This window comes from Rutidosis leptorrhynchoides, chromosome 4 (genome assembly GCF_046630445.1).
Source record: "Rutidosis leptorrhynchoides isolate AG116_Rl617_1_P2 chromosome 4, CSIRO_AGI_Rlap_v1, whole genome shotgun sequence".
Taxonomy (NCBI): Eukaryota; Viridiplantae; Streptophyta; class Magnoliopsida; order Asterales; family Asteraceae; genus Rutidosis; species Rutidosis leptorrhynchoides.
In genome coordinates this window covers 33,714,742-33,728,876 of record NC_092336.1, presented here as the reverse complement: position 1 = coordinate 33,728,876, position 14,135 = coordinate 33,714,742, and the positions used below count along the sequence as shown (strand labels likewise).

At 36.4% G+C, this 14,135-nt stretch overlaps 1 protein-coding gene and 1 non-coding gene across 2 annotated transcripts; both read left to right on the top strand.

Moving 5' to 3' along the window:
• Positions 1–596: 596 nt before the first annotated feature.
• On the top strand, positions 597–10,992 carry LOC139840543 (tubby-like F-box protein 5). The gene is made up of 6 exons (XM_071830804.1): positions 597–962; positions 1,050–1,137; positions 1,994–2,126; positions 2,421–2,514; positions 6,444–6,480; positions 10,529–10,992. Exons 1-6 carry the CDS (start codon positions 597–599, stop codon positions 10,990–10,992), a joined length of 1,182 nt encoding a protein of 393 aa, XP_071686905.1.
• Positions 10,993–12,985: 1,993 nt separating this feature from the next.
• Positions 12,986–13,059, top strand: TRNAI-AAU (transfer RNA isoleucine (anticodon AAU)). The gene has a single exon. It is a non-coding gene; the product is annotated as a tRNA-Ile (tRNA).
• The last annotated feature ends 1,076 nt before the right edge of the window (positions 13,060–14,135 follow it).

Genomic DNA, 14,135 nt, shown 5'->3' with positions numbered 1-14,135 from the left:
TTCAATTCATATCTTCTGTTAATATCTTGTTTAGTTTTTTGATTAAGAGCAAAATATGTAACAAACATTCTTCATATTATTAACAAAAACAATTCATTTATATACAGTAATTCTTTTATAATTGTATACATTTTTTTAAGAAATGAAGAGGTATACTACATACTATGTACTACCTTTATGTTTTATATATTTCTTTTTCCAATCATTGTGTTTAAACCACCATGTTATGTAATCATGTAGAAGTTATGCATGAGTTCAATGCTTCCCTTTTATATTAGTTGCTTTCCTAATATATTTTACAAAAAGATTAACCTTTTTCATCATCATCATCACCACCACCACCATAATCCCACACTATTGGTTATAAAGGAATACAATTACAATACTTAAACTAGTTTATGGTTACTTATGTTGCAGATGTGCTTTTGCTGTTTTACTCAGTTGTAGCATTTGAGCCCATACACAAAGGTAGTAGCATTAGATCAATTAATTATGCAATTTCAAATAATAAACATTTTTTTGATATCTGATATTTTATTAGGATCTTTAATTTGACATTTTTTCGATTCGGATCCAGAAGGGCGAATTATCTTAAAATGCCACTGATCAAATGTCTGGTTGGAGAAGCTAGTACAAAAGAAGGCGGTATAAGAAACAAATTAAGAAAAAGAAATCAAAAGAAAAATGTGATTTCGTGCGGTAGGGCGCATATAGCTCCTGTTAACTACGATGCAACGTTAGCGCCACATTTGGAGACTGGTGCAGGGAAGTGGGAAAATTTACCGCCTGAATTGCTTCTCGATATAATTCAACGAGTTGAAGCCGGCAAGACGTCGTGGCCCGCAAGACAAGACGTTGTTGCTTGCGCGGCGGTTTGTAGGTTGTGGAGAGATGTTATTAAAAAGATTGTTCAAACACCTGAACAATGTGGGCTGCTCACTTTCCCAATTTCATTGAAACAGGTACTTATAGTGCTCACACAATTGTTGCAATACAAAATTAATATAAATAAGTAAATTATAAGTTTAACTTGGATTTTGAAATTTCAGCCTGGTCCAAGAGGTGAACCCATCCAATGTTTTATAAGGAGGGATAGAGCTGCTTCCACGTATCGGCTATATCTTGGCTTGAGCCCAGGTACGCTTGTGACCGCTTCTGACTAGAGGTGGAATTTTGATCCGTATATTGGTCACTTGTCGAACCATCACAAGATGACCTAGTGGTTTTGGTGTCCTGATATTGTCAGTAGAGGTCTTAGGTTCAGAACTCACTAGCAGCACAACTTGTGGGAAATGGTCACGGATTACTTTGTTAGGCGGTGTCCATATGAGTAAAAGATAATCACCTTTCCTGTGTATTTTTTTTAACGGTGATATCGATATCTAATGCTCTCATTTGTCACCCACACACGAGTTAGGAGGAAACCCAATTCGCGACGATGTTGGTAGTACCATCGAAGGTTGGGAAAAAACCCACAAGAGACATTCTCAAATCGCATTGATGTTTGGCATTAAGGTTGGAAACTCCCCGCTTGGAGTGAGAATCGAACTTGGGTTGGCAGTATACCAAGTTAAATCCACCCGTGGCGAATGCAGCCTATTATGGGTGGGTCCTATGACCCACTAGTGTGAAAAAATTTTATACTGTATATTTATCAAATTGTATAGGACACCACTAAATTTAATTATAAGATCCCATATATTCTTGAAATTTATGATTTTTTTTGGAAGTAAACAATCACTAAAGTGCCCTTCAAATATAAATAGTTTGAAATTTTTTTTAGGAACCCATTGGGTTTTCATCCTATATTCGCCACTGGATCCCACCCCATACCACTCAAGCCAAATAAGGAAAACCTCCTCCGTTTGACGTTTATATGGGTCAAGTGTCAATGTGGGTTAAATTTGTCTTAAGTTATTGAAAATTCATAGAACCTGATCTTCTAAGTTCTGTTATTGGAGTATTTGATATTGTAAATTTATGAAAATTGCAGCATTGGCTGGAGATGCAAGCAAGCTGTTATTGGCAGCAAAGAAGGTGAGAAAGGCGACGGGAACAGAGTTCCTGATATCATTAGCTGCCGATGAATTTTCTCGAACCAGCAATACTTTTGTTGGAAAATTAAGGTTACATTTCATACTACCACTTTTCTTACCTCTGGATGTGTCAATATGGGCAGATGGGTTGCCTGGTTACGCAGACTGGGTAACGGGTCAAAAACGCTGGGTTGGGTTGGGTTGGTTTCTCAGAACTGTTTCTTGTCTATTCCTTACACATTTACTTAGCAGAAATAAAAACAGTTACAAGATCTTATATTCTAGACACGTTTATGTGTAAATGGGTCAGTTCTGCCACATGAGCCATATCTAGTTATTTCAGTTAGTGTTACTTAATTTACAAACTAATTTAATGATCAACAGCTCCAATTTTCTTGGCACCAAGTTTGTCATTTACGACGACCAACCTTCGTACGACCCTCTAATTGAGGCAAACCCTAAATTCGGGTCAAAGATGGTATCTTGTGTGGTATTTGATGGATTTCAATACATAAACAAAGTCACAAACCCATTTTGTTACATATAAATTCGTGTGTATATGTATATATAAAGCGGAAGCAATTTCAAGTTTATGCATGTAAAGTTTAACCCTTTAAATTTGAAATCCATTAAAGATCTAGTCTTGAAAATACACTTAAATGTAAATAGAGCTAGTTAGATGTTTATACCTACTCCAAAATGGAGGTGAAGAACTAGGATGAAGAAGATGATGTAGATGAAGAAAACTTCTAACTTGAAGCCTCAAATCTTTGATACCCACAAGCAATAATCAACACCCAAGACTTGGTTAGGATTTTAGACACTTAATTACTTGCAAAAATCAACCAAGAATCCCTTGAAGAAAGGAGAGGAAATTGCAAGTATTATTTTCAAAATGCTAGAGTCAAAAAGTGTGTTAAAAGTTGCACCAATGCATGTGTATTAGTCATAATTATATGGAGTAATCAAGGAAGGGTGGTTGGCACCTAGGAGCCTTCAAAAAAATGGCCCCCCACCCCTTCCATTTATTTTATATTTTATTACATATTTATAAAACATACATGCATTTAGTTGTAAGTATTTTATTTTATAAGCCTTTTATAAAATAAAATGCAACACACATATGTTACATACACTTTATATTATTTATAACCTATATAAATAATATACAACATGTAGTAACTTATAATTATCCAAATAATTATATCTAGCATTTATTTTAGAAAACCAATTTCTAAAATTCAAGTGTCGTGTATTTGCTTTAATGATCCGATTGTCAAAACAAATACATAAAGTGTTGATAGCTTGTTATTGGGTATGACCCGACTTGGATCACAACATGTAAGCCACATTAATTTATTATGTCTCTCGGGCACAAGAAAATCCTTCAATCTCCCACTTGCACGAGAAACATAAGGAATTAATGCAAGTGACAGATACCACCTAACGACCGTCCATCACCCCCAACATGTTATGACTTAGTGCCATTCAATAACATCATCCCTTTCGAGTTTCCATTTCGAATATGATTTAGGTGAATCTTTCAATATATCCTTTTGCCCTAGATGTCATGTTAAATCCAAGAGACATAGAATGATCACTCTCTTATAGATTTAACTTTGTCAGGCCTTAGACATCTGACTCTCAACGAATAAGAGGGACAAATTCCATCTTGACTACATACGTCCTAGACATTACACTTCGTACCATACCTGAAACCTCCCTTATGTACTACCATGTTTCAGAATAGCGAAGGAAAGAATCAAGGCACAATATTCGGTGAATATCTGAACCCAATATGTGTCTCAGGTCAGAGGATATAATGATATTCTCCTTTACTCAAGATTACATGTGATCAACCACAAAGGTTCCATATAGTAATCTTGAGAGCGGGTCTTCCAATATTTGTGTCCCACAAATATCTATGAACCTTGGTTGCAACCTTGCCCTACATTCACCATTTGAATGTTAACCAATCCAAGTTCATAATAGTCTAGACCTCACACTTGTTCCCACAAATGTGATCAACTACGGAATTTAGAATAATAATTTATTCATGGATAAAATATGCTAAATTGGAACATGACTCATAATTTAAATTAATACCATAATTATATTAATGAGTTTGAACTAATTCGTTCCGTTACAATACATAAAGTAGATCAATTCCAATCACTAGAATGTCGAAGCCCTAATGCACAAACATGTCCCTCATGTTTTGGCCCATGTAAAAGCTTCGTGAGTGGATCCGCAACATTTTGATCTGTGTGAACTTTGTGAATACATATCTTTCCCTTTTCAACCTCATCCCTAATGTAGTTGAATCTCCGCTCAATGTGACGAGTCTTTTGATGAGCACGAGGTTCCTTGATTTGAGCAATCGCACCCTCGTTGTCACAAAAGATCTCAAGAGGGTCCTGAATGGAAGGGACCACTCCTAAGTCGTCGATGAATTTCTTCATCCATGCAGCTTCCTGAGCTGCCAATGAGGCGGCAATGTACTCCGACTCTGTAGTGGATAACGCAACAACTTCCTGTTTCGCACTCTTCCAAGAGACCGCACCACCATTTAACATGAATACATAACCGGATTGTGACCGAGAGTCATCTCGATCAGTTTGGAAACTCGCGTCCACGTAACCTTTTACAACGAGTTCCTCCTCACCAGACCCATATATTAGAAACATATCCTTAGTCCTTCTAAGGTATTTCAATATACATTTAACCGCAGTCCAATGACTATTTCCTGGGTTATTCTGGTATCTACTTGTCAAGCTTAGAGCGCATGACACATCCGGTCTAGTACATATCATTGCATACATGATAGACCCAATAGCAGATGCGTATGGGACTTTCTTCATTCTCTCTTGTTCATCTTTCGTGGTAGGACACTGAGATGAACTGAGAACGGTTCCTCTTTGAATAGGTACCAAACCTTTCTTAGAGTTTTCCATCTTGAACCTTTTCAAGACCTTATCAATGTATGTACTTTGACTTAAGCCTATCAATCTCTTGGATCTATTCCTATAGATTCCAATCCCCAATATATATTGTGCTTCTCCAAGATCCTTAATGGAGAAGCAACTTTTTAACCAAGTTTTGACCTCTTGCATTGTGGTTATATCATTCCCAAATAATAATACGTCATCCACATATAGCACAAGGAACATTATGGAGCTCCCACTAGCCTTCTTGTATACACAAGCTTCATCACCATTTTTAATAAAGCCAAATTTCTTTGCCTCTTCATTAAAACGATGATTCCACATTCTCGATGCTTGTTTCAACCCATAGATTGATTTCTTTAACTTGCATACTTTTTTAGGATTTTTCGGATCGACAAAACCTTCGGGCTGTGCCATATAGACATCTTCCTCAAGATATCCATTTAGGAAAGCGGTTTTGACATCCATTTGCCAAATTTCGTAATCATAATGAGCAGCGATGGCAAATAATATCCTAATAGACTTTAGCATTGCCACAGGCGAGAAGGTCTCATCATAGTCAACCCCTTGAGTTTGAGTGAAACCCTTTGCTACAAGTCTAGCTTTGTATGTATCCAAGTTTCCATGTATGTCGGTTTTCATCTTGAAAATCCACTTGCAATCAACTAGCTTAGAGCTAGGAGGTTGCTCAACAAGTTCCCAAACTTGGTTTTCATACATGGATTGCATCTCGGCGTTCATGGCTTCCTGCCATTTATCTTTATCTATCCTTGATAAAGCATCTTTGTAGTTTGTGGGTTCATCCAAATCAACCGTATAGCAACCATCCACGAGAAACCCATATCTCTCGGGAGGATTACTAATCCTACTAGATCTTCGAACGTCTTGTGTACCTTGATCATCCACTTGATCATTTTCAGCATCCTCATGTTGAGTGCTAGTGTCAACCAATTGTGTATCATCGGCTTGATCTTGTACCTCTACAAGATCTATTTTTCTTTCACCATCACCTTCCATAAGGAACTTGGTTTCAAGGAATTCCGCTTTTCGAGCTACAAATACCGTTTGCTCGGATGGATCATAGAAGTAATATCCCATGTCATCTTTGGGATATCCTATGAAGATACACTTTGTGGATCGAGCATGTAGCTTATTTGCTACATAACGCTTAGGATAAGCTTCACATCCCCATACTTTCAAGTATGAAAGAGAAGGAGGTTTTCCAAACCACATCTCATGAGGAGTTCGTTCCACTTTCTTGGTTGGGGCCATATTTAAAATACGAGCCGCGGAGCTTAGACAATAACCCCAAAATGATAGAGGTAACGAGCTTCTAGCCATCATAGATCGAACCATATCCATTAGGGTTCGGTTCCTCCTTTCGGATACTCCATTAAGTTGGGGTGTTCCGGGTGGAGTAAGTTGTGAGATGATCCCACAACTCCTAAGATGATCTTGGAAGGCATCGCTTAGGTATTCACCTCCTCTATCGGTACGAAGTACCTTGATTGTCCTATTGAGTTGATTTTGTACTTCGTTTTGATATTCTTTGAATGCTTTAAACGTTTCGTCCTTGTGTCTTAGTAAATAGACATATCCGAAACGACTAAAGTCATCAATGAAAGTAACAAAGTATCTTTCACCATTCCTAGTTATGGGTTTAAAGGGTCCACATACATCCGAATGTATTAAACCCAATAAATCTTTAGCCCTTTCATGAGTGCCTTTGAAAGGTGCTTTAGTCATCTTGCCTTGTAAACAAGATTCACATACATCAAACGAATCCATTTCATTTGATTTCAAAAGTCCATTCCTTTGAAGTGTATGCATTCGGTTCTTGTTTATATGTCCAAGGCGACAATGCCATAAATAGGAATCACTCAAATCCCTTTTGAGTTTCTTGGTGCTAGTATGGTATATTGAGCTATTAGATGATGCATCATCATGAACCAATTCATAAATTCCATTTGAAGGCGTAGCCTTGAAATAGAATATATCATCTTTAGAAAAATGGATATCATTATCAATAAAATTAACATTGAAACCACATTGTCTTAAGCGAGAAATAGAAATAATGTTTCGACATAAATCCGGTGCATACAAAACATTTTCTAAAATAAGCTCCAATCCACTTGGAAGCTTCAAAACAAATTCTCCTTGAGCTTTAACATGCACCTTTGCACCATTGCCCATATAGAGACTTGATGTTCCCGCTTTATGATCACTTCTTTTGAACCCCTGCAAAGAATTGCAAATATGAGTTCCACATCCCGTGTCTAATACCCATGTATTAGAAGAAGTAATACTAAGCTCTATATATACCATATATATATTACCTGAGGTTTGCCCTGCATCCCTCTTGTCCTTTAACTCTTTAAGATAGACCGGACAGTTTCGTTTCCAATGACCCATCTCACCGCAACCGAAACATGGGTCTTCCTTGGGGTTTGCCTTCTCGGCTACCTTTTGCTTCTTGGCCTTGTTGATGGTTGGGGTAACCATCTTCCCCTTCCCTTTGCCTTGATGGACGGGTCCTTTTCTCTTAGCCACCTTTGGCTTAGAGGTGTTACCTTTAGACCCACCTTGATCGATTGCTAACACGGGTAAAGCTCTTTTACCCATGCTTGTTTCCGCCGTCCTAAGCATACCATGAAGCTCACCTATGCTCTTATCCATCCCATTCATGTTGTAATTAATTACAAATTGATCAAACCTCTTTGATAGGGAGTTAAGGATAAGATCGGTGGCTAACTCATTAGATATGTTAAGGTTGAGACGGTTAGCACGATCGATAAGGCTTTTCATCTTAAGTACATAAGATGAAACCGATTGGGATTCGTCCATACGACAAGCATGAAGCGCCCGAACCGTTTCGAAACGCTCAACACGTGCTTGTTGGAGAAACATCTCCTTCAATTGTGTTATCATGTCGTAAGCGCTATGATGCTCGAAATCCTTTTGGAGTTCGGGTATCATAGTCCCAAGCATTAAGCATGAGACTTGAAGGGAGTCGTGGCAATACTTATCGTAAGAGGCCATTGCCTCCACATCACTCTCATCCGGTTGGTCGGGAATGGGGTCCTCAATCACATACATTTTATCCTCTTGTTTGAGGACAATCCGAAGATTGCGGAACCAATCCATAAAATTTGTATGGTTGAGTTTGTCTTTCTCGAGGAGAGACCGTAACGATAGGTTGTTAAAGTTAAGTGGTGCGTTGTTCATGTTGTTGTTGTTATTAGCGGCCATCTACAAAAATTCAACAAAGTTCTTTTAAGTATCGATTTGGATTTAATAAACAATACCCTTTTAATTTGTTTTATTAAATATTAGAATCCAACGGTAAATCAAATTTCGGTTAGGTGACCTTTATCCCGTCATTTGATTTAGCTAGGTAGTCATAATGACAATTGCAATCCTTTTGCAACTTCTAAGTTATGGGATCATGCAATCCTTTTGCATGGCATATTAATCCCATCAACGCCTATTTGTTCCTCATGCTTCGGTGACCCTAAGTTCATGATTCCCAAATCAAGTCGTCCTACTTGTGTAGACATGTAGACTTAACATACAAGTGGTTAGGTGACCTTTATCCCACAAGCATGCAAAGTGTACTTTATTCATATTAGTTCACTCATGACGGTTAGGTGACCTTTATCCCATCATGAGATTCCTAATATGTCTAAGTGTTTCCACAAAAGGATGGCGTTTAACTTGTTTATCTTGTATTAGTAAAGGGATTTTAGGTTTTCTACATTCTAGTTTAGAAAACAAAGTGCTATACACCAACATGCATTTGGTGTGTAGTATGTTTATGAAAAACCCATTTTCATGTGCCTTTTAGTAACCAATTACTAGTTTTAACCATTTCATTACCTTTTTAAATAAACCATTTTATTCAAGTCTAATAACCAATTATTAGTGTCATTTTGTTATGTTTTATTATAACCATTTTATAATGTATTATGCAAGTGTAATCATGTGATGATCTTGTAGCAACCAAACATACAAACATACACAAACATGCATAGCAAAGTGTTCACAATCAAGAGCCATTTTGGTAGACATTTGTTTAGCCAATAAACAAATGTCACCTAAGGGGTTAAACCAAAGTAAGAGATTTTACCAAAATCTCCCACTTAATCTTGTAATCTTCAAAACTTCATCTTGTAATCTTCTTCATGAATCTTTACTTTCATTTTACAAAATCATATCCTAATACAATTTTTCTAGAAAATGAAATAACAACCTATTCTATTTTACAAACCAAAATAGAACAAATTACATACAAAATACAAGATTAATTACAACTTTTACAAACCAAAATTACAAAATAATTACAAGCCATATGAATGAATATTACACCCATGAATAATCACCAAATCAATCAACCAAACAAACACATGGCCTAGGCTCGATTGTGAACAACAACATAACATCAAACATGGCCAAAACTTGAAATCCCAAACCCATTTTTGGGACCAAATATTTCGGCCATCACCATACACCCACCAAAACTCAATATTTTTACATTCTACTTTCATGCATGTTGGTAGATTGTAAAGAAAGTGAGTTTACTAGCCAAAAACAAGAAGCATATTAACAAGACTTTGGCTCTAGATACCATTGATGGATTTCAATACATAAACAAAGTCACAAACCCATTTTGTTACATATAAATTCGTGTGTATATGTATATATAAAGCGGAAGCAATTTCAAGTTTATGCATGTAAAGTTTAACCCTTTAAATTTGAAATCCATTAAAGATCTAGTCTTGAAAATACACTTAAATGTAAATAGAGCTAGTTAGATGTTTATACCTACTCCAAAATGGAGGTGAAGAACTAGGATGAAGAAGATGATGTAGATGAAGAAAACTTCTAACTTGAAGCCTCAAATCTTTGATACCCACAAGCAATAATCAACACCCAAGACTTGGTTAGGATTTTAGACACTTAATTACTTGCAAAAATCAACCAAGAATCCCTTGAAGAAAGGAGAGGAAATTGCAAGTATTATTTTCAAAATGCTAGAGTCAAAAAGTGTGTTAAAAGTTGCACCAATGCATGTGTATTAGTCATAATTATATGGAGTAATCAAGGAAGGGTGGTTGGCACCTAGGAGCCTTCAAAAAAATGGCCCCCCACCCCTTCCATTTATTTTATATTTTATTACATATTTATAAAACATACATGCATTTAGTTGTAAGTATTTTATTTTATAAGCCTTTTATAAAATAAAATGCAACACACATATGTTACATACACTTTATATTATTTATAACCTATATAAATAATATACAACATGTAGTAACTTATAATTATCCAAATAATTATATCTAGCATTTATTTTAGAAAACCAATTTCTAAAATTCAAGTGTCGTGTATTTGCTTTAATGATCCGATTGTCAAAACAAATACATAAAGTGTTGATAGCTTGTTATTGGGTATGACCCGACTTGGATCACAACATGTAAGCCACATTAATTTATTATGTCTCTCGGGCACAAGAAAATCCTTCAGTATTACCATTGGTCAAACCGAAAGACGTCACCATATCTTACGAAATTAATTTTCTAAGAACAAAAGGACCAAGAAGAATGCATTGTACCATGAATACAATCCCTTCATCTGTGTTCCAAGAAGGCGGGGCCACCCCTACCCCACTAACTTTTCCAGACGACGAATGTTCACCTTATAATCAAACGATTTCAAACAAGAACGAAGAACCTCTGATTTTGAAAAACAAAGCGCCAAGGTGGCACGAACAACTACAATGTTGGTGTTTGAATTTTAGAGGACGTGTTACTGTAGCGTCTGTGAAGAACTTTCAGTTAGCTGTTGACCTGCCACATAATGGTCAAAGTATGGAACAACAAGATGATGTCATACTACAGTTCGGTAAAATTGGGAAGGATATTTTTACTATGGACTATCGATACCCATTATCTACTTTTCAGGCGCTTGCAATATGCTTAAGCAGTTTCGACACTAAACCAGCTTGTGAATGAATACTTACCCATATTGCTACTGTGAGTTTGTGACCTATATTATCATGTCTTTTATAATTTTCTTGAATAATTGTAAATAAATTAGTTGAAAGAATGCTCCCTTTTCCATTTTATGCTAAGAACAAAGTTCATTCTTATTACAAATGATGGATAATCTTAATTATCCTTATTACATGAGTACGTTACGTTGCAAATAAACTTAAATCAAGATTCATCCATTTTGTTATCATCTTTGTTACTTTTCTCCCCACTCATGTATCGACAACCATGACGCTTAGGCTTTTGGGGATCGTTCAAGTCAGAATCACTTGAATCCATGAAAAGACCTCCAAGGCATCTTCTTCTGATTGTATGCTTCTGTGATGGGTTCATGTTGACTTTGACTTTTTTTCTATCCGTTGACATTCTAAACTTCCTCTTCGGTTTCATTGAGCCTAGATAAACACCAGGGTATCTTTCAGTAAATGAGCAGTTAACCACCATTGAATTATTGATACCCTGAATATTGCAGTTAATAATGTACGAGTCCTTTTCCTGAATTTCGTTATCTTTTAAATTGTCGTCCGTTTTCTTTTCGTCAGAACTTTCTTCTTCATCAGTAGTAGTTGTTTCTTCATCACTTTCATCAGGATTGGCCTTATACTTTCTGTGAATGTGGATCGATTTTATTCGTTTGGTTGCACCAGAACCTACACGCATGGACGTCCCTTTATTGCTTCCAGTGAATGTTAAAACAAATTCAGAACTGTTGCCTGCAGTGGTTTCTTCACAATACGAAGCTTGCGGTTTACTTAATTTCACATTTACAGGAGATTCAGGTACTGGGACGTAATCATCTGGATGCGAACTCTTTGATTTAGGATGTGATTCATTGTGAACGTTGCTAGTTGCACTTATGTCATCTTGTTTGTCATGCAAATTGTGTGGTTGCTGTTTGATATGTGTTTCTGACTGTTCACTAGATTGGTCTGATGATGACTCGTGGTGTCTTGCTTTGTTTTTTAGTGCGGCTTTTTTAATTTCAGTTCCGACTTTGTTTATTGCATCAAGTGTATCAGTATTGGTATTTGGGTTATTTTGTTGTACCTTTGTTGGCTGACGGTTAAAGTGTGAAGGAGATGCAAGTGGGGAGGGTTGGTGAGATGTGTGTAGACGCGGTGAGGTCGGTGGTGATGTGTCGGAGATAGGCGGCTGAGTGGACAGATGAGATGATGATGATGGTTGTTGTGAAGAAACTCTGGTTTTAATAGTTGGTTGTAAGGGTGGATCTTGTGGTAGTGTTGGTGTCATTGATCCTGGTACATCATGTGGTGTTGGTGATGGTTCAACCGGTTGTTCTGATAGTGAGTCCGGAACAGTGCCAAGGGATCGATTTGGTTTCGCTTTTGGTGGTGGTGGTGGTGACACCGGAGGTGAAGCAGTCGGAGCTGGAGTTGGAGCTGGAGCTGGAGCTGTTGCAACTGGTAATGGTGGTGGTGGTTGTGTAGGGGCTTGTGGTGGTGGTGGTGTGTTCTGAGGCCTAGTTGGTGGTGGTGGTGCTTGTTGTTGTCTTAATGGTGGTCGTCTTGGAGTGGTTTGAGTAGTGGTGGGGCGAGGAGGTGGAACAGAAGGTCGTAATCGAGGGACACGAAAGCGAAAGCCGGATCGTTGGTCAGCCATAGTGTTGTTTAAGAAAGGTACATGAAAAAAAGAGAGAGTTTGAGGTAAATAGAAAAGTGTTTGGGTTGGTTTGATACCTTAGAAGGTTTGTGGAAATGAGTTTAATTAATGTTATGCAGGAAGGCTTCTTAACTTGTTTTATGGGCCACTTTATATCTTAATTTACAAGTATTCCATGTCCATTTTACCATCCTTTTCAAAGATTCTTGAAATATATAGTTGCATATGTAATGGAATAATAGTAAGTGTTTACATTTCAAAGATTAATCTTGTTTCATATATGCTCGGTTGATAGTTAAGGAACAATTAATGTTCTCATATTTCACTGACATCCGGCCTATTAGCTCAGCTGGTTAGAGCGTCGTGCTAATAACGCGAAGGTCGCAGGTTCGGGACCTGCATGGGCCATTTTGTTTATATTTTTAATGAGCTCATCTAGATGGTGCCAACTAGTCTAATTTGAGTCTGGAGTTCTACCTCCATATGTTGATAAACATCAACTTTACCCGAGTCACTTAAGAATTTGCGTCAAATCAACTTTATCAAAGTGCTACTCCGAATATAAAACCATCTCGAAGTACCTTGTTCATAAAGCTTAATAAGCTTTATCAAACCAAATGTAATGTGCTACTCCGAATATAAATCGAATAAACCAAATGTACCTTGTTCATAAAGCTTAATAAGCTTTTGTTACATATCATGTGAAACCAAATGTACCTTGTTCATAAAGCTTAATAAGCTTTTGTTACATATCATGTGATTACGATTTACGAATAATGCAATTGTGGTTCATAAAGCTTAATAAGCTTTTGTTACATATCATGTGATTACGATTTACGAATAATGCAATTGTGGCTTTTGTACTGCTACATTTGCTCCAAAAAAGAAACATAGCAGACACTCAAAACAGAATACAATGACCTTTTTTTATTCGGGTTGATCTTGACAAGTTTTGCGTTCCAAAACACTAGAAAAAAAAAAGAATTTTTTTTTTCACTTTTAAATTTAATTGTTCACTCTATATTTGTACAGTATAAAATTTTAGTGACTTAATTACATGTTAATTAGTGTTGTTTAGGTTAATTAGCGTTGTTCAAGTTATATATTTTGGCGCTCTAAAAAAAATTATTGTCGTTCAGGTTAAAAACTTTCTTATGGTTGAAAATGTAAATGATAAATGTCAATATCAAAATTTTCATCCGTTCCAAAATTATTATCACGAATAACTTTTTAAGTCTTTCTTGTACAACTTTGACTCTAAATACTTATGTTTGTGTAATATAATATTTGATAAAAAGTTATGCCAATGACAATGAAAACACATTTTAAAAATAAATCCATTCATATAATTTTCATCAAATATTATATACCACAAATAAAAATATTTAAAATCAAAAATATGAAAGAAAAAAAACTTTGAGAAGTCAAACTGGACAATTATTGTAGGACGGAGGAAGTAGTTCTTAACACTGTTTAAACGAGTT

What these genes read in the sequence shown, in the direction of transcription:
- LOC139840543 (XM_071830804.1), top strand. Translation starts at nt 597, where the DNA reads ATGCCACTGATCAAATGTCTGGTTGGAGAAGCTAGTACAAAAGAAGGC. An exon ending in ACTTTTGTTGGAAAATTAAG is followed by an intron (nt 2,127 to 2,420) that starts GTTACATTTCAT and finishes AATGATCAACAG; the next exon opens with CTCCAATTTTCTTGGCACCA. An exon ending in ACCTCCTCTATCGGTACGAA is followed by an intron (nt 6,481 to 10,528) that starts GTACCTTGATTG and finishes TCAAACCGAAAG; the next exon opens with ACGTCACCATATCTTACGAA.